This window comes from Bufo bufo, chromosome 4, assembly GCF_905171765.1.
Source record: "Bufo bufo chromosome 4, aBufBuf1.1, whole genome shotgun sequence".
In the NCBI taxonomy this organism is placed as follows: Eukaryota; Metazoa; Chordata; class Amphibia; order Anura; family Bufonidae; genus Bufo; species Bufo bufo.
Window position 1 is genome coordinate 61128996 of NC_053392.1, and position 24920 is coordinate 61153915.

A 24920-nucleotide genomic window follows, 5' to 3' on the forward strand; every position below is an offset into this window, starting at 1 on the left:
TCTATACACATGCATGCTCCGCTCTGCAGAACGTGTATGTGTTTTCAGTGGGGAGAGGAGTTTATTTCCCTGAGAAGGATTAGGTATGTTAAATGCAATATGCCGACCATTCTCTCCGTTCAGTTCTGCTGAAATAAACGTGTTTGGCTGATAATTATCTTAAGTGCTTGGCCATCTTTACAAGCGAGTTTTACATACTTTTTCATGATTACCCAATAATCCAGAATATTTGTTAATCCAGCACCTATGTGGCCCTACTGAAGCTAAATTAAAGGGGTTTTCCGAGACTTAAATACCAATGATCATTGGTATCTGATTGGCGGTCCACAAAATGCGGAATCCACATGGCCGGTGTCCGTGTTTTGTGGATCTGTAATTTGCGGACCACAAAACACTTGCGTACGTGTGAATGGACCCTTAATCGGTCACATGGCCTAGGCGCAGCTCAGCCCCCTTGAGATCAATAGAGCTAAGGATAGGATTGGTCATCAGTATTTCAATTTCGGAAAAACCCTTTTAAAGGGGTTGACCAGTAATTAAATATTGATGACCAAACCTCAGGATAAGTCATCAGTATCTGATCGATGGGGAGTCTGACCCCGATTCCCCTGCGATAAGCTGTTGGGAGGGACTGTGGTCTCTTCCTAGATCTGTGATGTCACTTCCATCGATCACATGACCTTTCCACATCTCAATTGAATGGGACTGAGCTGCAATACCAAGCACAGCCGCTATACAACGCATGGTACTCTGACTGGTATAGTATGAAGAGCCCCCACCGATCAGATACTGATGACCCATCCTGGGTCTTATGAATGGTTTTCTCTCCTTATTCTTCTGTGATTCTTTTTGGAAATCATAGCTGTTCCTCGAGATCAAAGCTCAGGGGCCCCATTTCAAAGGGCCACTTGTGAAGCTTACAAATACCATTCACAGAGAAAATAACATTTTTCCTGGTAACACAGAATAAGAGCGTTCATTATATTGCCTACTGGTGGAAATTACTTTTGAAAATGTTTTAAAATAATTCCTTTTTTCCCATGTTTTCCTATATTGTAGTGTGTACACCTTAAAGGGGCATGTGCGTGAAAAAATATCAGAATGCTCACTAAATCCCTGGAATACATTATGTATAAATTCTTATAATCCGGAAACCAATATTCTGGATATTGTGTCTATAGCCATCCAGTAATTCAGAATATTTGCTAATCTGGCACTCAGTACACTATATATACCTATAAAATCTGTGTGAAAAAAGGATATTCTACTACAATAAACAGCACAAAGCACAGCCATACAACTCTCCATGACAAACAGTGGAAGGTCATTTAGCTCAGCAATTCCTGGGTTTTACAAACACATCCCATCCTCTTCCTACCGATAGATAATAAAATTCCAGAGGACCAGATCTGTGTCAGACATGAAAGCTCAGCAATTAGCGTGGAGGAAGCCTTTGTATTAATAGCACTTTAAACAAAGGCACAAAAGAACCCTAAATGATAGTAGTTTAGGTCAGGCCACCAATAGGATAGCCTGAAGACAGGTTCTCACCCCCCACTTCCTCAATAAACATGTCTCTATATTTTCCAGACAGAGACAGCACAGGTAATGATCAGCAAGGTATGCGGGTGGCTGTCTGCTGCCCAGCTGTGAACGCTGGCATCTGGACACACCGCCAGACATGGGGTACCAGCTGCTCATGCCAGTCTGTACCTGGTGTAAAATGCACCTACAGATTACTGCAATGAGGTTCTAATCTGGTTTATAATCTCTGCTCCAATGTATTACATTCTAAAGTCCAAGGGATGAGTGTCAAAGGGAGGGACAAACTGCAGAATATGTAGGCGCCATAGAAGTGTGTCAAATAAATAATAAATGATATATAGTGTTAGAATTATTATATTCTAAAGGCAAAGGGATGAATGTATTTTATATTATTATATATATATATTAGTGTTATAATTATTATATTCTAAAGTCAAAGGGACGAATGTATCATATTATTATATTTAGTATTATAATTATTACTTTCCAAAGTGAAAGGGCTGAATGCAGTATATTATTATATATAGTGTAATTAATATATTCTAACGTCAAAGGGATGAATGTATTATATTATATTCTAAAGTCAGAGAATTGTATTTTATATTATATTATATTCTAAAGTCAAAGAGATGAATGTATTTTATATTAATATATATATATATAGTATAATTATTATATTCTAAAGTCAAAGGGTTGAATGTATTTTATATTAATATATATATATATAAGTGTTATAATTATTATATTCTAAAGTCAAAGGGATGAATGTATTAAGACTTTATACTCCAGTTGTAATAAGAAATGCGCTGGAGTAAGAGGCATCAAATTTATTAAGATTCCTGCACGATCCCTGGGCCAGGGAAGCAAATCTATTCCAGCTGTGTCATTTATTTCAGTTTCTGGAGTAAATTATAATAAATCTGTCGGGCGGCCGGAGGGCATGCCCCCCCCCCAACTCTATATATAAAAGTTTCAGCCATTTTGTAAATGCTTTGCCTTACGGTCCTTTGGAACTCGCACCAACTGGCGATACAGCAAGTCAATCGGCTCTCGTTTAAAGGGCCAATGCAACAACAGCCTGATTGTCTGATTCCCGTACAGTTTGCATATATTTAGCAACTGTCGCGGGGTCTTGTTATTGCAGACAGTGATGACTTTGAGGCCCACATACAAGAGACGATCAGCCTCCATACTAGCATCTGCTTGTTTGTTGGCTGATCGCTGCCATGTTTACACGGTTCCATGACGGGGAATGAGCGTTCTTATTAAAGGGATTCTCTGGGTCCCAGGTACTGATGACCTATTCTTAGGACAGGTCATCAGTACCAGATCGATGGGTGTCCTACACTCAGCACCCCCGCCAATCATCTGTTTTGGGCTGCAGCAATGTCAGAGTGAATGGGAGCTAGGCTTCAGTAAGCGGCAAAATATATGGAGCTCCATACACTGCTGGTTGGGGGGGTGGGGGTGCTGTGCGTTGGACCCCGCCAATCTGATATTGATGACAGTGCTGAGGCTAGGTCATCAATATCTGTAGCCTGGAGGTCCCCCTTTAACACATCTTGTATAAAATGGTCTTTACTTATTTTGTACTAATTGCAAAGATGTTTTTCTTCTCCATTCATGTCTAAAGCTACATTTAAGAAATCTGCCATTGTGGGAGCTCAGATGACAATAGGCAGATTTGTTGCAAAAATGTCTGCGCCTGTCCCATTCATCTGAAGAAGTCCATCTGGCCTCATCCAGGTGTAAGGTATGGGTGTTCAGTCGCAGAAATTTCTGCAACAGATCTGCTCTGTGGGAACATATGGCACGCCTCAACCAGTGGCGAATGGACGGGGATGCATTCTCGGAGAGCCGCACAATCCAGTCAGAGGGCCTGCAAGGTTCTCATACACATTAGGGGAAACTCAGCAATATGAGACAGTATTGGCACGATTGGGAGACTATCGTATGCATATGGGGGTATTCTGACTCTCTGATAGGGGAGTGTCTCCTAGCGACTTTCTCCTATTGAAAACATGTGCATGGTCAGCCGTCGGCTATTGAAGGTGAATGGACCCTTATTCCCCTTTCACACAAACAAGTTTTCCGCGCGGGTGCGATGCGCGATGTGAACACATAGCACCCGCACTGAATCCGGACCCATTCATTTCAATGGGTCTGTGCACATGAGCGTTGTTTTTCACACATCATTTCTGCGTTGCGTGAGAATCGCAGCATATTCTATATTCTGCGTTTTTTTTCAGGCAGCCCTGGTCCCATAGAAGCGAATGGGACTTCAGTGAAAAATGCATTGCATCTGGAGTGATCTTTCCCGATTAACCTTCCGGCTCCCCTATATTCAGCCATATATGGCCAAACACATATGTGTACTCAATGGGAGAGGTGAGAGAGAGCCGCTGTGGTCACCTATCCCCGAGAGAACAAAAGGAGTCGACAATATTCACTTTGCCCGATCCCCATCATGTGTTGGGGGAGAGTTGGGAGCTCTTCGCCCACATTAGACTGTGCCGAACCCTCTGTTCTCGGCAGGTTCGGCCGACAATACACTAGTATGTACTGATGTATCTATTCACCTCTCGGCTGATTATGGAGACCACATCCCAGGGCCAGGTTCCTTCTTTTGTGGCAGGATTTGCCATGAGACTCATGGATGACATTTTGCTAGAAGAGAACATGGAGGTCATGAGACACTGAAGCAGTCCCAGATCACAGCGTGTACACAGAGATAACTCGGGGGTCATTAGGCGGTGTAAACTGCAGCCGTCACACCACTTCCCTCGCTATTGATCCCTGCAGAGGCCACTCATATTTCATTACATGAGAGGCGGGTTTACCTGTGCCAACTAGAAAGCCAGTTGTCAGGAAGGAAGCGTTCCTTCCCGACAGCCGGTTGCTCGCTAGGTGAAGGAGACCGCTACATTTATATGCAGCGATCTCCATCACGGTATGTGGACGAGGGTACAGGGCCCCCATTCTTGCAATTGGTGGAGGGAAGAGCGGACAGACCCCAACCAATCAAATGGCTATCGCCTATTCTGTGGATGGGGGATAGGGCAGTAGAGGAATTTCACATCCTGCTATTACCTTGACAGCAGATTACTGTGGGGAATTTCTCAAGCAGCCCTGAAGTATATTGGGATTACTCCTTCATCTGCCGGAGCAATCGGGGCTCATGTACGTGGCGGTATTACACGCCTGGATGACCTGCTGAGGATTTAAAGAGCCCGAGCGCCACAATGCTTTCGTAGAAAATCTGGTTTCTTAGCAGTTTCCCAATATTTTCTGCTCCCAGTTTGAGATTCTCACTAGTGATGAGCGGCAGGGGCAATATTCGAATTTGCGAATATTTGGGCGAATATATTCGTCATATATTCGCGATTATTTTCTTGATTGCGAAAATCGGCAATGTACTATACTATTGCTCGCGCAATACAGGCGTGGGTCTCTGTTGCTACATTTTTCAAGCTGCTAGAAGTTTCCTGAGACTGGAGAAAATGGTTGGCACGGCAGAACATAACAATAGCTTTATATGCAGATAGAGCGCTCCAATATATTCGCGATTGCGAAATCGGCACTAATGATGCTAATATTTTGGCGCAATACGTGCAACTTCACATTTTAACAGGTCTGACTATATATTACTGATTGGTGCACTAAGTATTGTTGTGAACTTGTGACATCACAGCCCTATGTATGTAGCATGTATGTATGGACAGCAGAACAGCTACACTATATCAGGATCTAACCTACACTGACTATCTCCCACTAACTCTGTATTATATATATATATATATATATATATATATATATATATATATAAGATATCTAACTATCTAACTATCTAAGGTAATGACACAGGAAAGCACAGAGCACAGCAATAACACTGCTCTCTCTCTCAGATCTGCAAAATACTGCATACAAGGGCTGCTGGGGAGGTTCTTATATAGTAAGGGGATAGGCAGCTTTCCTATTGGTTGCTAGGGATGTTGCTAAGACTCTGCAGCCTTCTCATTGGCCAACAAGCAAGAAGGGAGGTTACTGATGGGGAAAAAAAAATCTAGAATATTCGTGAATACGAATAGATCGCACGATATTCTAAATCGTCGCGAATTCTCAAAGTGGCGATAGTCGCAATTAAAATTTGCAATTCGAATATTCGTGCCCAACACTAATTCTCACCCCATGTGGCAGCTATTTGGGAGAATTCAGTTCCAGTGAGTCACATGAAATGAAATACGTCCCTTCTTCCGGGGATTTACAGCATCATTCATCTTCGGCTCGGGGAGTATCGATTGATTTCACAGTTTTGTGTTTCCTACATTTTATGACCGGATGTTCGGAGATAATGTTCTGGAGAGGCTCATGTTCTTGCAGACTTTTTCATGGATATTAAGCAGATGGCTGGCAAATACCTTGATTAGCACTGCGGATTGTCCTGCCTGCCAAGTTGTCTTGACCTAAGATGTCACAGTGACCTATGAAGGCAACCTGTGTACCGCAGCATGTGATGCTACCTCCTGCCTCATACAGTCCCTGGTACCCATAGAAACCAGACAGGGCGCTCTATGAATGAGCACTATTAAAATACTGTATAAAAGTGGATGGCAACACCGCAGTTCTGCCGTTTGTATTGATTGTGCTCCTTCTCAGCTAACTATTTGTCCTTTAAAGGGATACACCAAATCACAGCTTTCTGTCATTAGGAGGCTGAAGCCTTATACTTTCACAGCCTAACAGTCTAGACCAGCGGTTCTCCACCTCATTACCCCAAGGGAACCCCCAAAATGTCTTTCCATTCCTGAGGAACCTCTAGTGCCAATCCTGCCTCGATGTAGGGACAGATAAAACTTTCCAGAATTCTTGTCCAGGGTTATAATTTGGCCCAGATATGTTCACCCCTTTGTAGCCAAGATCTGTTTGTTCTCCCTGTAAAAGTGACAGGTAGTAGTATTGCTGTGTTTGGGGAACCACTGCTCAAGGCTTATGGGACCCCAAGGTTCCTGTGAACCCTACATTGGTCTAGACTAGGGGTGCATAACCTGTGGCCCACATGCGTCCCACAGAGCCATGGTTGGTGGTAACCATCCTGCTGGATTGAAACACAGGGGATCGTGAACTGTAGCAGGAGCAGGTCGGGTCCCTTGCTGTCAATGACAGCAGGGAAACTGAGAATAAGATGCAAGCGGTTTATAAACGTTTCTGCCATCTCCTCAGATAAGTGCATAGCACAATGTGGCCATGCCTCTTTCTCTGTTAGACCCGGCAATCACTTGATCACCAAATGTGTCTGGGCTGAGCAGAGCTGCAGGGTCTTAGCTGACCCTGATCAGCCATGTACTGTAGGAAGCCCCACAGGGGCTGTTCTCCCCTATAACTGGGGCTTCTTTGGATGCCTCAGTTACAATAGAAATTAGTGCAAAATACTAAAAAAAAGTGTCAGTGTCACCCAGAGGTCTTTCACTGACCTCTTGGGGGACGTTTTATGTGTCAAAGATATATAAAAAGAAAAAAAACATGATAAAAAAAATAATAAAATACAAATAAAAGAAAAGAAAAATAAAACACGTACACCAACCAATACCTTCGCCATTATCGCCCCATTCACGTGATACTATACATCTTATATATCAAAATGACCGACACAAAGTAGGGAATTCATTTTAATAATTTATTTTGGTGTCATTTTGCATAATTAAAGAATAAGATGCTATAGTTAAAAAAAAAAAAAGATTTCCCCCCCCCAAAAAGAAACAAAAATGTTAAAAACCTATTTAATAGGCCTATGCGTCACATAAAAAAAAGTCACAAAAATTATTTTGGTAGTCCAACAAATAAAAAAGTTATAATCGTTAAACAATGTGCACTATATCACGAAAAAGTGTCTGGTCGTTAAAGGGGTTCCCCAGGCTTTTAATTTTGATAACCTATCCTCAGGATCCGATCAGCTGGAGGAGGAGACGGCGCCCGCAGTGTGCACGTGCCGTCTGCCTTCTCTCTTCCTGTTCGCTGCTGCTTTGCCATAGACAGAGCAGAGCACCGGCAGAGCAGGAAGAGAGATGAGACAGCACGTGCACACTGCGGGCGCCGTCTCCTCGTACAGCTGATCGGTGAGGGTGCCGGGTGTCGGACCCCCACCGATCTGATATTGATGACCTATCCTGAGAATAGGTCATCAATATTAAAAGCCCAGAGAACCTCTTTTAACCAGCAAGATTTTTCCCTGCTAGTGAGGGAAAGTGCTTACTGGTTATTGCAGGGAACTGGTGAGCCAGATAACCTATAACTGGGTGCAGAAGGCGGTAATGACCAATGAGTGCCATCCTCTACAGTGAAGGAAAGTGCTCAGTTATGAATAGGCGGTAGGATGGAAGAAAATGACGCCACTTAAGCCCCTATTAGGGCTCATGCACACAGCCGTAGTTTTGGTCTGCTTCCAACCCCCCTTTTTTTTTGCGGCACCCTGTGTGGCCCTCAGACCAAAAATGTTTGTTCTCCACTGATCCTCAAAGAACTGAACAGCATGGACTGCAGGCTGATTACATAGATTTGATACAGTGTGACAAACTCCCAGTTCCTGAGAAGTATAAGGTTTCTATGAGTTTCCATTTTATAGAGTTGATGTTTTCATTCATGGTCAGCAAGCAGAAATGTTTTTTTTTTTTTTTTTAAACAAGAAAGAAATTGGAATATAAAGTGTATTGTGCAATTGTTTAAAGGGGTTTACAATCATAACCGCCCGCCCCCCCATTGTTGGCCCAACCCACTGTTTCTATCAGGACCAGCCGACATCCAATGTGCATGGAGAGCTCCTGACACTTCCTCGATAGATGATGTTGGGGGAGAGAAGGATCGGGTGAACCGGAATTCCCCCCTGGTCACTTTTCCCTTTGGCCGACGGTTAAGCTCACAGAAGTCCAAACATGGCCTAACAGTTCCGTCCTTTTTCTTAACAAACAATAACCCTGCATCCACTGGGGATTTGGATGGTCTAATATGACCTTTAGCCAAACTCTTGGTGATATATTCTCGCATGGCTACTCTTTCGGGTTCAGAAAGATTATACAACCGAGACTTGGGCAATCTAGCTCTGGGAATAAAGTTGACGGGGCAATCGTACCCCCGATGTGGAGGTAACTCCTGGTCTCGACTTTCAGAGAATACATTGGAAAAAATCATAAATAAACGAAGGTACAACTTTAGTGGTTACCACAGAAAGCGACATGCTAAGACTATGCAATAATCACTCCAATCAACAATCTGTCTCGCTTGCCGATCGATGGTGAAATTATGTTTGCTTAACCATGGTAAACCTAGCACCGGCAGACCCTCCAGCACAAAACACGAAATAGATTCTTGATGAAAATCACCCACCATTAAACGAATGTCCTGCACCATTTGTGATAAACATTTTTGTGTGAGAGGAGCGGAATAAATAGCAAACATTGAAATATTTTTGTCCAATGCACTTGTTGTTAACCCATGCATACGAATGAACCGACTATCAACTAGGTTAACCCCTGCCCCACTGTCAATAAATACTTCAATTCCCACAGTTTTGGAGTCTAGCGCCACCTTGGCAGGCAGGAGAAATCGGGTACTACCAGCAAAAGACAAAAGTAATTTCTCAGATTCCCCACCCACACCACCAAGAGTGAGATGAGGACTAAACACTTTTTTAGCTGAACGTCACCTTTTTAGCAAAGAAATGATTATACCCACTCTTTGACTCTTGTCCCCAGAAGAGTTTGGACGCAGTTTAAAATATAATTTGCACGACTCCCTGAACCAACTAAAATTGTCACTTTCCCCAGAAAATCTGTCCGGAAGAGCCACCTTGGGTTAGAGCAGACCTGGTTCCCTCTGTCGGAAACTAGCCGCCTGTGGTCTCTGGATCTGTGAGACGGTCGTGCAGAGGTCAGCTACCTCCAGAGACTGGCACTAGAGTTGTCCGACCACTGCAGAAATAGGATCCATTGCCGCACTGATACAAACAAAATGGCGTTTTTTCAGCGGTTGATAATGTCACGAATAATGGGGAGGGGAGGGACACCAGAAAGACAACAGAAGAGAGAAGACAAAGAACTAGGCCTCAAGGCTAGGGAGAGGGGAAAGGTCACCTCCTAGAAAACCCCTAGTACTGGCCCTGATTCCTGTCAGTATGTATAGACCCTGAAGATGGGAAAATACAATACATACGCCGGAACCTAAACCCTAGGAGCCCTGAGATGCCCTAAAGGTAGTGAAAGGGAATGAGACTACTGGTTCCTTCCCAGGTAAACGAACCAGCATCTCACTGAGGCCTAGTAACAACCAGCACAAGGGAACAACCAAATACAAAGAGCAGGACAACTTACCTTATAGAAAATGGATGAGCAGGAACACCGTTAAGGTCCACACACCAACTCTTACAAAAAAAGAGCAAGGATTTAACAAGGTAAAAAAATCTCATTTTATTAATTATAAATCACATGGACATTACAGGTGAGACTCAAAAGGGACAGAACATGGAGACTGGGCCAAAAAAGGGCTCTGCAATGTGGAGAATCACAATGGGGGATAATGTGACCATATACAGCAGGTAACAGACAATTAACAGAAGCTGTGAATATTGGAGTAGTTGCGGGTGCAATTGCTGTCCCCTAGTGTTGAACAACTACCTAGCTCTTATTCACAGCGTCCCAGCAATGGATGCTGTAGGGTGTAATTGGACGGTGCAATACTACTCATAAAGATGGCATATAACAATAACTGTAAATCACTAGTCCCACCCTAATCCAGATACCATGTTACCTACCCATGTAGCTGCTGAAAAATGGTGACACGGTTCCCCCACTGCTTCGACCTCAACACGTGTTTCGCCACGTAGGCTTTGTCAACACGCGAAACACGTGTTGAGGTCGAAGCAGTGGGGGAACTGTGTCACCATTTTTCAGCAGCAACATGGGTAGGTAACATGGTATCTGGATTAGGGTGGGACTAGTGATTTACAGTTATTGTAGGCCACACACCAACTCTTCCAAATCCAAGCAGAGAATATCAACCGCATGGTATGAAGTGTGAGACCAAACTAAGTAGGGAATGCAGTAATGACCGCCAACTGCACCTGACCAGAGGTGTGGTCATTAACAAACCACAACACTGAATCAAGAGACAGTCAGTTAACCTCTCCGATCTTCTAACCTCTGTCACAGAAGGTACCGTGACAGTCGGTGGGTTTTGCTGACCATAATCTTATGTGTATGGAGGCTTGTATACTGATTTTATTTGGAATTATTTCAGACCTCCCCTGATGTTTTGGACAACCCTCATCTTCTCTCTGTTCACCTACAGGATTTTCGGGCAATTGTGTTGGATGTGGAGAGAAGGGCTTCCGTTACTTTACCGAGTTCTCCAACCACATTAACCTTAAGCTGACCACACAGCCCAAGAAGCAGAAACACTTGAAGTATTATCTCATCAGGAACGCGCAGGGATGCTTGACCAAAGGCTCTCTTATTTCCTGGAAGGGGACAGGTGAGCTAACACAAGGACTCTGTAAGGGCCGGAGCAAGGTCTGTGGTCCTGGGCAAATATGGGAGTAGCGACATAGGGAGTAATAGTGACATATTACAACTCCATATGTGCAATAATAATTCCACGATACAGTACTATATAGTACCAGTAATTTAACGCCATATAGTGCTTAATAATACTACCACTAAGTAACACAAAATAATACTATACAGTGTCAACAATTTTCTGCCATATAGTGTTTAATAATACTGCCGTGAAGTGACACTAAATATTATACAGTGCCAAAAATTTTCTGCCATTTAATGCTTAATAATACTACCACAAAGTGTCACAAAAGATCAACAGTGCCAACAATCTACAGCCATTTAGTGACTAAATAATACTACCACTCAGTGCCACAAAATAATACCATACAATGCCAACAATTTACTGCCACATAGGACCTAAATAATACCGCCACTCAGAAACACATAGCAGTGCCCAAATGAACGCACTTCCATCATGACCACTCATGTGCAGTGCCCTGCATTCAGTTCTATGGGAGTTTTCAAAATAGCTGAGTAAGGGCTCCTGCACATGACTGTATGCGTTTTTTGCAGTCCGCAAATCGCGGATCCCGGCTGAGTGCATGTCGCCATATTTTTTTTCTTCCGCAGAAATGTCCTATGTTTGTCTGCAAAACGGACAAGAATAGGACATGTTTAATTTTTTTTTGTGGGGCTGCGGAACGGACATGGATGTGCTGTCCGCATCTTTTGTGACCCTATTGTAATATAGGGGTCTCGCATCTGATCCGGAAAAAAAAAAAACGCGGATCAGATGCGTATCAAAACTATGGCCTCCATTCACAGCAGCTGCAAGATGGGGATGGGGGAACTATCAGATATTTATGGCCCATCCCAGTTATAGTAACGGGTTCAGACCAAGGGGGGGCAGGATGGGGGAGGTGGATATACGTGTTACAATAATGTCCCCCATTTAGTGTATACTTTTTGAGTTTTTCTACTAATAGTGTATTTCCTATAAAAACTACTATAAAAACTCCCAAGAAAGAGAACCACAAGGACTACAAATGATCATTTATTATCTTGCTGTGCTCGTTATATTACCATTGTTTACCGACAATTACTTACCTTTTATTATTTCCTTGAAGAGGTAAGGAGCCGCCATTCTTCTTCAAGCATGTGTTCAAGCACTGGAATCGCCCTGCTGGACAATTCTGTGCTGAGTAAGATGAGTGACCCCTCTATAAATGTGACCAACGGCAGTGCTCTGGCAGGTAGGGGTCAAGGCAAATGCTATATATCACTGCACGAGGGCTCATGCACACAAAAGTATTTTTCTTCTGTTTCCGTTCCGGTTTTTTTACAGGTCCGTACACGGAACCATTCATTTCAATGGGGCTTGAAAAAAAACGGAAATGAGTCGGCGAGCATTGTGTGTGCATAGGTTCGCATGGCCGCAAAAAAAAATAAAAAATAGAACATGTCCTATTCTTGTCCATTTTGCAGACAAGGACAGGCATTGTTACAATGGATCCGGGGGAAAAAACAGATGCAACACAGACGTCACGCGGATGTCATCCGTGTTTTTTGCGGACCGCAAAATACATACGGTCGTGTGCATGAGCTGTAATTGTTTGTACTTGCATCTGTAAAGGTTAAATCTCCAATTATATTCTGCCATAGTTTATGTTATAGCCATACTCCTGCTATCTATCAGGCGGAAGGACACTGCTGCCCTCTGCTGGTTCAGAGTCTGCATGACTGCTGATATATTGCAATGCCTTGTGCAGCTAGTACTGTTCACACCAAACATTGTGCAGTAGTCCGATGTAGACGAAGCTACAGCCCCTCATATAATGGTGTGCACTGGGTGGTTAAAACTGAAAAAGAAATATTCTGTAGGTCACCTCAGTCTCTGTGCACACTGCGTCGGACGCCTATAATTCCTGTATACCTTACCTTAAACATACTGTATATATAGGGCTCCATTCACCCAACACAAGCCAAAAGAGGGTCTATATAGTAAGGATACCTTGCTTTTCAACTGTATAGGACAGGGATCAGCAACCTTCGCCACTCCAGATGTTGTGAAACTACAATTTCCAGCATGCTCCATTCATTTCTATGGGAGTTCGGAGAAGAGCAGAGTAAGTATGCATGCTGGGAGTTGTAGCTTCACAACAGCTGGAGTGCCGGAGGTTGCTTACCCCTATTATAGGAAAGCACGGAAGACCTCTCTTTAGATACAGAAGGCCACCACCAAATAACGGTATGCGGTTGGGACCTAATGGACATTGTATGCTACTGTAAACCTATATAGTAGTATACATAGGAACCTTCTGTTGGAAGTGATGCGGTGTGCCGCCCCCCAGTGCCATGTCCAAGCGCAACATCTGTATGGAGATCTTATGTTCACCCTGTGTATGTGTGGATTTTCTTAAGGTAGTCTGGTTACCTACGTCGAACCCATATACTAGGAAATTGGCCCTAATACAGGGAGTGCAGAATTATTAGGCAAGTTGTATTTTTGAGGATTAATTTTATTATTGAACAACAACCATGTTCTCAATGAACCCAAAAAACTCATTAATATCAAAGCTGAATATTTTTGGAAGTAGTTTTTAGTTTGTTTTTAGTTTTAGCTATTTTAGGGGGATATCTGTGTGTGCAGGTGACTATTACTGTGCATAATTATTAGGCAACTTAACAAAAAACAAATATATACCCATTTCAATTATTTATTTTTACCAGTGAAACCAATATAACATCTCAAGATTCACAAATATACATTTCTGACATTCAAAAACAAAACAAAAACAAATCAGTGACCAATATAGCCACCTTTCTGTGCAAGGACACTCAAAAGCCTGCCATCCATGGATTCTGTCAGTGTTTTGATCTGTTCACCATCAACATTGCGTGCAGCAGCAACCACAGCCTCCCAGACACTGTTCAGAGAGGTGTACTGTTTTCCCTCCTTGTAAATCTCACATTTGATGATGGACCACAGGTTCTCAATGGGGTTCAGATCAGGTGAACAAGGAGGCCATGTCATTAGATTTTCTTCTTTTATACCCTTTCTTGCCAGCCACGCTGTGGAGTACTTGGACGCGTGTGATGGAGCATTGTCCTGCATGAAAATCATGTTTTTCTTGAAGGATGCAGACTTCTTCCTGTACCACTGCTTGAAGAAGGTGTCTTCCAGAAACTGGCAGTAGGACTGGGAGTTGAGCTTGACTCCATCCTCAACCCGAAAAGGCCCCACAAGCTCATCTTTGATGATACCAGCCCAAACCAGTACTCCACCTCCACCTTGCTGGCGTCTGAGTCGGACTGGAGCTCTCTGCCCTTTACCAATCCAGCCACGGGCCCATCCATCTGGCCCATCAAGACTCACTCTCATTTCATCAGTCCATAAAACCTTAGAAAAATCAGTCTTGAGATATTTCTTGGCCCAGTCTTGACGTTTCAGCTTGTGTGTCTTGTTCAGTGGTGGTCGTCTTTCAGCCTTTCTTACCTTGGCCATGTCTCTGAGTATTGCACACCTTGTGCTTTTGGGCACTCCAGTGATGTTGCAGCTCTGAAATATGGCCAAACTGGTGGCAAGTGGCATCTTGGCAGCTGCACGCTTGACTTTTCTCAGTTCATGGGCAGTTATTTTGCGCCTTGGTTTTTCCACACGCTTCTTGCGACCCTGTTGACTATTTTGAATGAAACGCTTGATTGTTCGATGATCACGCTTCAGAAGCTTTGCAATTTTAAGAGTGCTGCATCCCTCTGCAAGATATCTCACTATTTTTGACTTTTCTGAGCCTGTCAAGTCCTTCTTTTGACCCATTTTGCCAAAGGAAAGGAAGTTGCCTTATAATTATGCACACCTAATATAGGGTGTTGATGTCATTAGACCACACCCCTTCTCATTACAGAGATGCAAATCACCTAATATGCTTAATTGGTAGTAGGCTTTCGAGCCTATACAGCTTGGAGTAAAACAACATGCATAAAGAGGATGATGTGGTCAAAATACTCATTTGCCTAATAATTCTGCACGCAGTGTATTTAGGAACTTAAAGGGGTTGCCTGCTTATCCTATATTGATGACCTGTCTGGACAACCCCTTTAAGTAGGGCCTGTCACCTCTCCTGACAGGTCTGTTTTAGTAACTACTTGCATTCCCTATGTACCGACAATTCTAAAGCATTTATTCTTATGACTCTATGATGTTCCACTGTCACTGTACCTTCTGTGAAAGAGGTTAGAAGATCGGAGAGACTGACTGCACGTGAGGTTAACGGACAGTCTCTTGATTCTCAATGTTGTGGTTTGGTAATGACCACACCTCTTGCCAGGTGCAGTTGGCAGTCATTACTGCATTCCCTACTTAGTTTGGTCTCACACTTCATACCATGCGGTTGATATTCTCTGCTTGGATTTGGAAGAGTTGGTATGTGGACCATTTTCTATAAGATAAGTTGTCCTGCTCTTTGTATTTGGTTGTTCCCCTGTGCTGGTTGTTACTAGGCCTCAGTGAGACGCTGGTTCGTTCACCTGGGAAGGAACCAGTAGTCTCATTCCCTGCCACTACCTTTAGGGCATTTCAGGGCTCCTAGGGTCTAGGTCCCGGCGTATGTATTTTCCCACCTTCAGGGTCTATACATACTGACAGGAATCAGGGCCAGTTCTAGGGGTTTTCTAGGAGGTGACCTTTCCCCTCTCCCTAGCCTTGAGGCCTAGTTCTGTGTCCCTCCCCTCCCCTGTATTCGTGACATCCACTCCTCTATTATTCATGCTAGAAGTTTACAAATAAATTTGGCAGCAGTCTGCAGTAAAGGTACTGCTGGGTTTTACCAGTAGCAGGTGTGTCTGACTCTGTCCAATCAGTGCTGCCGGTGTCAGACTGTGCAGGGACACACCCCCAACTGGTAACACCCATCTCTACCTATACTGCAAGCTGCTGACAATTCATGCAAGGAATGGCACAACACAGAGTCATAAGAATAGATGCTCCGGAATTATTACATGGGGAATGCACATAGTTACTGCAACAGATCTTCTTTAAGAACTTGCATTGTAAGAAAGGGACTGACATAAGTAGTGGCAGTGTCTATACAGGGCTGTGGAATATGTTGGTTCTATATAAGAAACTAAGCTAATAGGACTTTTGAGGCATCTTTTGGCTGTGAATGGAGAAAGGAACTATTTCGCCTCCCCTGACATGTCTGTCTTAGTAACTATTTGCATACCCCATTTAATAACAATTCTAGAACATCTATTCTTATGACTCTACGATGTACCATTCCTTCATTATTCCTGCTAGAAGTTTGAATGAATTACCAGCAGTTTCCAATGAAGGTCCAGATGGGTGTTACCAGTTTGGGGTGTGTCACTGCGCAGTCTGACACTGACCGCTCTGGTAGGATAGTGTCAGACTGTGCAGAGATACCCCCCCCAACTGGTAACACCCAGCCTGACCTTTATTGCAGACTGCTGGCAATTCATTCATAAACTTCTAGAAAGAATAATAGAGGAATTGCAGAACAGAATCATATGAATAGATGCATTAGAATTGTTATTACAGACATCTCAGGAGAGGTGACAGGTTCTCCTTAAAGGTATGTATATATTTCTTAATATAACCTTAAACAGATACTAAACTGAGATTCATCTTAATAGACAGATGAAAGCAGTAAGTATGACATGATACCAATGTCTTGCAGGAGAAAATGGATTTCCCCAAGTGCAGAATGGAACGTGTTATCAGAATATGAACGGCACATGTCAGCAGCCGACAAGGGTGAATCCATCTACACAGACCAGACCAGCAGTATTAGGTAGGTGATTCCCGGGCGGCCTCTACATTCATGTCTGCAAAGATAGTACTTTCCTCCTAATATATATCTTGTTACATGCATCGCATGTACATAACAGCCATAAAATTTATATTTTTCAGTTCACATGGTTGTATAAGGGCTGGAAAAGTTATACTTTTTACTGTTAGAGCTCTTTCACACGAGCGTGTCCCTTGAGGGAATCACGCTACGTGTGAGAGAGGGATCGTGTGTTCTGGACCTGCGCTTCCTAAGTCCAGAACACACGATGACACCCTCTCAAGGGCATCACCTTGCGGGCATTTGGGGTACATGTGATTTACTGGATATCAGTTTTATTATTAACTTGTTATTAATTTTTGTGGGGTTTTCTTTGAGGGGGGAGTGGAAGAAAAACAGCAATTTCCACAGTTTTTTTGAGATTTTTGTTATCAGCGTTCATAGTTTTGTATAAATAAAGTGTGCATTTTATTATTTCGGTCATTATGCTTACAGTGATTCCATATAATTATTTTGTTTACTTTTCCACAATAAACAGATATTTCTAATAAAATAAAATAAAAAAAATATATATATATATCGCCTTTTCTTTTTAGTCCGCACTAGGGGACTTGAACATCTTAATCCGCGATCACTATAATACATTATAATACTACGATACGATCAGAGACATTGGCACCTGGGGAGTTGGTGGGGGAAACAGGAGGAGCTCACTTCCTCTGTAGGTGCTGCAGTCACTAGTAACTTTGGAATGTAAGGGGGGCTGGTATCGGTGTAATGCTTCATTATTCCTGTAGAGGCGCTGCAGAGAAACTGAACACTTTCTACCTGATTCTAAAACAGTTAACACTGCAACTGATTGTTTGAGGGGCCCAAATAGCAGAGCCCCATGTGATCAGCTTATCATTAGAGGACTCTTCTAGACTAGAAGGCTTGTTAAAGCTTGATAACCCCATTTCACTGTAATTAGAAAATGCAATTTTAGTAAGCAATTGTAGCAGGTATTCCTAGACTACTAGGACTTTCTTTCTTTTCTCAGGTATGCTATTATTATGGTCTTGTTGTAGATTTAACACTTTTTTTTTCTTTTGTTTGTTTTTAAGGAAATGTCACCAACTCTGGACCTCCCAAGAAACGCCACAAAGGGTGGTCACCAGAGTCACCCTCCTCCACAGATACCAGCTATCCACAAAACAACTATCACAATACAAGTAGCTTCGGAAAAGTCGGTAAGTCAACAGAATCAGAGTATAAAGAAGCACTTATGAAAAGGCATAAAAAAAAAAAAATTTAAGCTATTTTAATAATATTATAATGTGCTGAAACAGGATTGCTTAAATTTACAGTCTCAAAGCTTGGGAGAGTCTGATGACAAGATGTCCAGTCCTGACTTCTGTCATGGGGACTTTTTGTGGTTTCCGATCATCAGTTATATCTATGCTGACATGACTGCTACAATTCAAGGCAGATAGGATGTAGATATCGGTGTAGATGGTGATTTGGATCCTATTTTTATAGTCCTATAGTCCAGTCCTACTTTTATACAGATTCTTTGACTAGATTTTTGGCAAGTGACCACCACCACCATGTCATCATACTGCTCGGGAATAGCTTTCTAAACATGTCCTTTTTAGTGTTTTTGTATAAAAGAGTCTACAAGGCTAATTTCACATGCGCGTGTTCAGTCCGGAAAACACTTTTCATGTAACGGCTGCATTTCGTGGACCAAACATTGCTCCTCTAACCTGGACTCACAGCATCGTAATGGCTTATGATGCTGTAGGTTCCTGCCTGACCACGGGTCTACTGTATTATCCCCACGCCATAATTTGAGTGCAGCACAGAAGACCCACAGTCAGGCAGGAACTCACAGCATCATAATTCTTTATAATGCTGTGAGTTTGGCTTAGAGGAGCAGTGTTCAGTCCAGAATATGCAGCCGTCACACGCAACTTGTTTCCTGGACTGAATGCGCTTGTGTGAAATTAGCCTAATACAGTACAAGCTGTATGTAGATTACCTGGGAAAGGTCATGAGGGCAGTCCCCATCTCCGGAGCAGTCACGTGGCCCTGACTTGATGGACGTTTCCACAGTTCAGTGACATCACGAGCCAGCTCCAGCACATGCTTGGTGACGTGTGTAGTGGATGAATGATGCCACCAGACCTGGCTTGTAATGACATATCCTGGCCTGTGGGACATCAATCAAACCAAGACCACATGATGGCTCAGGAGATGGGGACCACCCACATGACTCTTCTAAGGTGATTTACATACAGCGCACGGTGTATTATAGGTTCTTTCGTACATATTACTAAAACAGAAACTTTGGACAGGGTCGAGTTTAAAAAGCTATGGCCCAAAAGCATAAAAAAAGTTAACATTTTTTCCACTTTCGTCTGGTAGGTTTCCTTCAAAGACATATTTATGAAGCAACAAAGCTTGTATTATGTGAGCATTAACTACTATGAGGGTAACGATTTATTTCTTTGTAGATACCATAGGTCAGCTGAGTGTGCCACAGTCCACCACTGGCAACCCTCTGTCTTCTCCCCTGGTGACCACCGGAGAGCCTGTGTCCATCCCAGACAACCTTCTGAAGACATGCATGATTAAACCAGTCATTTTTAAAGGTTTGTGTTTGAAGAACATCTGGACTATAGCACATCTGAGAAGATCTTTGCAAGGGACTGACTGGGAAAACTGAAAGTGGAACTAGAAGAAAACAATGTGTTGGAGGCCCCATGTTGTAGGCAGGTCCAAATTGACAGAATGTAGGGCAACACAAGTAGATAGGGCCAGCATAAGTAGGCAGGGACGGCAGAAGTAGGTGGGACCAGCAAAACCGTGGTGCAACACAAAATACCACCCCAGCAGAACCAAATACCACAGTGCAACACCAAATTTTACTCGCCAGTTAATTCCCCCCTGCAGCACTGGTTCTCTTTGCCGGTCTCTGTTTACTTGACTAAAGCAGTGATTTAGTCGCATACTCCACATGACTGCTTCAGTCAGTCATTGGCTTCAGTGGTTTATGGCACAGGACCGCTCTAGGATAGGCTAGTGACTGATTGCAGCGGTCACATGGGGTATACACCTGTGGCACTGCAGCAGCCAGGGAAACAAATGCTGGAGGTGAGGACCGCGGTGGCAGTGCTGGGAGTATGGGAGTTTTAACTGGTGAGTATACATCAACAACTTGGGAATCCCCATTTAATCTAGCGTGTACAGGAAGAGGAACATGTAGCTATATGTCCCTTGTCATGGCCCCTCTCTGTGCAAACGGCAGCATTGTCCCACTGCAACCAGTAGTCTTGGTTAACAATTCCTTAGCATTTTCTGTCTACAGCCCCTATGAAGATCCATGTGATTCCATGGTTGCAGACTACGACACCCTGTGTTTGGTTTCATCCATATGTTCCGTACTTACCTACCGAATGTATGTTTTTAAGAGGATGAGGATCAGACTACTTGTTTGTAGTCTGTTACCATGAAGACACAAAGGCCCTGATTTATCAAAACCAACATGTGCTACACTAGTCATGATAGGTCCTGCACTGCCAGAGAAGGCATGTAATTTATGATGAGGTGCAAACCTCGTCGTAAATTTTATGCCTCCTCCGGCAGTCCGTGCGCCAGACTCAAATCTACTCCAGCTCATACCTGAAATAGATTTCAGTCGTTTCTGGTGTAAATAATGATGAATGTGCCAGGGTCGATGGCCCTGCCACACCCCACCCTCATCACTCTGCCACCCTCATCACTCCCCCACCCTCTTCACTCACCCTTTTCAGAAACTGGGAAGGACAATGTAAAAATGTCATTTGCGACTAAAAAAGTTGCACTGGCATTTAAAAATTCGGAAGACTGGGGTTTCACAACTTTTTAATGCAAAAAAGCATAGAGGAGTGTTACATTTCCCCCATAGATCATCATAGGAGTTTTAATTATAGCATGGTATATAAAATATACATAGAACTGCGTTTCGCTTAATTTTACAATTAATACGCTTTATGCACTGGATTTTAGTTTCGGGGACATGAGTTCCGTGACTGGATTTGTCTTCTTTCACATTGCAGGTCATGGTAACTTCCCTTATCTCTGTGGTAATGTGAACGAGGTTATCGTCAGCCCCCTCTTGTACAACTGCTACAAGAACTCCCAGTCCATGCCAAAAACCTATGAACAATATGGACCCACCACCATCCAGCCAATCTCGGAGGAAATGCAGCTGCTGCTTACAGTCTATTACCTCGTCCAGCTCGGTAAGTGGAGACTGTGAGGGAGGGAAACAGAACAACATATAGTCTACAACAGCAAAGTGGTGTACCCTATGTGTCTAGCACAGTATATACTGTAGGTGACACTGCTATATAGTCCTTTATAATCATGGAAAGATTAAGGTAAGGTTGGTGGAGGCCCCTTGGTACAATTTCAGTAGGGACCACCATCCAACCCACTGGGCTCCCTATTGCTGTGTCATATAGGACAGTTGGTTGCACATGCACATGGCCATCTACTCTGAGGTCGTTATGAACGCAGCCAAGCCAGTGACTCCCTAAGGCTACATTCACACGTAGTGTTTTGCGGATCGGCATATTGCGGGTCCGCAAAACATGGATACCACCCTGTGTGCGTTCTATTGAAATGAGTGGGTCCGCACACTTTCCGCAAAATTGCCTGCACAGGGTGCGGATATGCATGGTTTTTCTGTGCTGATTTCGTGCAGAGAATCCTTAGCGCAAGGGCTCGTTCACACAACCGTGCCGTTTTTTTGCGGTCCACAAATTGCAGATCCGCAAAAAACGGATGCCGCCTGTGTGCCTTCTGCAATTTGCAGAATGGACCAGGAGGCCCATTATAGAAATGCCTATTCTTGTCCGCAAAACGGAAAAGAATAGGACAGGACTCCTAATGTCACGCACGGCATCCGCTCGTGTGAAACAGCCCTTAGACTTCAAAAGTCACACACATCTGCCCACTCGGCCACAAAGCCTCCAGGCCACTTGGATGCTACTTTAGATACCTTGTGCGACTGTTGCGAATAACTGCACCCATTTTAATGCACATTGCCCTAACAACCCCAGTCCATATGTCCAAAGAGCTCTTGGTCTGGCAGACCAGGGATTGGAAGCATAAGGCCATCTGCAATTTCTCCTTCCAATATTAGCTGTTCACAGGAGGTGTCAGAAAAAATGCCTGCTTCCTTTTTCTAGAAACCCATGGGCTTCACCCTGTAGGGACCTCTTTTTTTCAGTTTTTTTTTTCTAGAAATAGCACCACTCCCGTCCAAGGGATGCAAATGGTATTACAGCTCAGACCCATTTATTTGAAGGAGGATGAGCTGCAATTCCAGACACCACCCATGGGAAAAACATACCTTTTTTTGATCCTGGACAACCAGGATCATGCCAGTTGGCTTCTACTTTGGCGGAACAGACAATAGTTTATATTCTTCCGTTGTCTTTTGTCCCTAGCTCCAGACCAGGTGCCTCTCATAGAAGATCTAGAACACATTTTAATGCGTTCGTGGAGGGAAACACACCTCACTGAGATTCGTCAGTACCAGCAGAACATGTCCCAGGCGTTCCCCCACTTCCCGAGCCTTGTGACTGCCGTGACTGCCTCTCAGTTGCCTTGGTTAGCGGGCCTGGCTGCCAGTTCCTGTAATGAAAGCGTAAAAATCATTGAATGCAGCTACTCCTTAACGGAAGGTCTCACCGAAATGTTCAAACTTCTGGTGGAGGGGAAACTGGAAAAGACCAACTATGTGGTGATAATCTGCACATCTAGACCCAGCATAGACTCCTGCATCGTGATCACAGGTAGGTCTCAATACTCTACAGTAGGGATGAGCGAACTTGTGTTTTCAAGGTTCGGCATACAAGGTTCGGGTTATCTAAAAATTCCGTTATGGATTCCGCCACCACAGACCATAACTCATCCCTACTCTACAGCCGTGGCTATGAGGAATATTGTTCTCAAGGGGCACCTAAAGGGATGTACACTTTTTTTTTTTTTATTTTGTACATAATAGCTTGTAAATTTGGCAGACTTAGTGGTCAGTAGGTCAGGCGGTCCTTGAGAGCCCATGACTCGAGGGGGCAATGATGATCATGTGATGAATAAGCCCACCAGTGGATCCCTTTACAGTCCACTGACTAAGAGGCGGCACTCAACTAAGTGCCTTGCTAAGATAATCAAACATAAGGATTAATAACTTTCCAGTAGAAATGACAATTGGTAAAGGGGTTTCTGGGATTTTAATTGAGGGCCTATTCTTTTGATCAAATTTATGGGGGCCCTCAAGGATCATTATAATACAGGGCCTGTGGCAATGACTGGGCTGTTCCTTTGTAAACAAAGGGGGTCATTTACGAATACCGGCGTTTTACGCTGATTTTTACTTTCTCTTTGCTCTGGCTTTGCTGCTGGAAGATGCACATAATTTATGACCAGGCGTGCGCCCCATTATTAATTAGGTGCACCTTCAGCAGTCTGTGTTGCTGTTGGAAAAATTAATCCAGTCCCTGGCTGAATCCGTTTTTCACCAACATGCACACCTGTTTCCAGATATCAATGTTAAATTTGTTGTGACCAATTTCTCACCCTCAACACTCCCTCTACTCTTGAGAGTCAAATTTGATGCTTAAAAAGTCACAAAAAGCGGGTTGTGTGATATTTCTACACCAAAAACTGGAGTAAAAATGTTCGTAAATGACCCCAAAAGACTGCCTATCATTAGCATAAGCAAACTAACTCCAACAATTAATTTTTGTTTAAAAAACATTGTGTTAGGCCTCATGCAGTGTCCATGACACAAAGATGTAATAAAACCCCTGCACTGCCCACATATTTCCTACACTAGGTATAAGGGTCCATTCACACGTCCGTGGTGTATTCCAGATCCGCAATACACCCGGCCGGCACCCCCCATAGAACTGCCTATTCTTGTCCGCAATTGCGGACAAGAATAGGACATGTTCTATTTTTTTGCGGAGCCGCGTCCTGGAAGTTTGGGGCCAAAGCCCGGAAGTTCGGGGCCGCGCTCCGGAAATGTGGATGCGGAGAGCACATAGTGTGCTCTCCGCATCCCGTTCTGCCTTATTGAGAATAAATGGGTCCGCACCTGTTCCCAATATTGTGGAACGGATGCGGACCCATTTGCGGATGTCTGAATGGACCCTTAGGCTACATGCACACAACCGTATGTGATTTGCCATCCGTTTTTTTTTTTTGCGGATCCATTGTAACAATGCCTAAAACGGACAAGAATAGGACATGTTCTATTTTTTTTGCGGGGCTACGGAATGGACATACAGATGCGGATAGCACACGGTGTGTTGTCCGCTTTTTTTGCGGACCCGTTGAAATGAATGGGTCCACATCCAATCCGCAAAAAAAAAGGAACGGACACGGAAACAAACAATGTTCGTGTGCATGTAGCCTTATGGTGTACATTATACCCAAAGTACTCCAATTTACTCCTATCTTAAGGTACACATACACAGAAGAGAATAATTTGGCTGAACACCTGATCCTTTTCTTCTGTAACTAAACCTTTGACTAAAATTTAAATAAAATGTCCCTAATGCCCGAATAAAAGTTTTTCTAACATACTTTATTATTGTATTTTGTATTTATATTACACTTTTCCCTACCTAAAGCGCACCTTTCCCTGTGCGCTTAAAAAAGACATTTCTGCATTTTTATCTATGGGGCCCCAGCAGCAGTGCGTACGGGCAGGAGCGCTTATTGCTGCTCCTGCCAGTGCCCCCTGGAGGTTTACTAACTCCTGGCATAGCACATGGGTACTCTGTACCCATGTACTATGCCAGGATTAGCTGAGCGGAGCGGCTCCTGCTTCTGCCTGCTCCGTTAAGCTAAGAGTCCTGCATGTCAGCTCTTATCTTAGTGGAGCAGGCAGAATCAGGAGCCGCTCCGCTCAGCTAATCCTGGCATAGCACATGGGTGCAGGGTACCCATGTGCTATGCCAGGAGTTAGTAAACCTCCAGGGGGCAC

At 43.6% G+C, this 24920-nt stretch overlaps 1 protein-coding gene across 1 annotated transcript in view; it reads left to right on the forward strand.

Moving 5' to 3' along the window:
• The window catches only part of GREB1 (growth regulating estrogen receptor binding 1), a 109134-nt gene that overhangs the window by 11574 nt on the left and 72640 nt on the right, over positions 1 to 24920 (forward strand). The window contains exons 4-10 of the mRNA XM_040430970.1: positions 10882 to 11064; positions 12218 to 12343; positions 16787 to 16900; positions 18001 to 18126; positions 19393 to 19530; positions 20977 to 21162; positions 22375 to 22722. Of these exons, the coding sequence (XP_040286904.1) occupies positions 10882 to 11064; positions 12218 to 12343; positions 16787 to 16900; positions 18001 to 18126; positions 19393 to 19530; positions 20977 to 21162; positions 22375 to 22722 (1221 nt within the window). The remainder of the gene's footprint in view (positions 1 to 10881; positions 11065 to 12217; positions 12344 to 16786; positions 16901 to 18000; positions 18127 to 19392; positions 19531 to 20976; positions 21163 to 22374; positions 22723 to 24920) is intronic.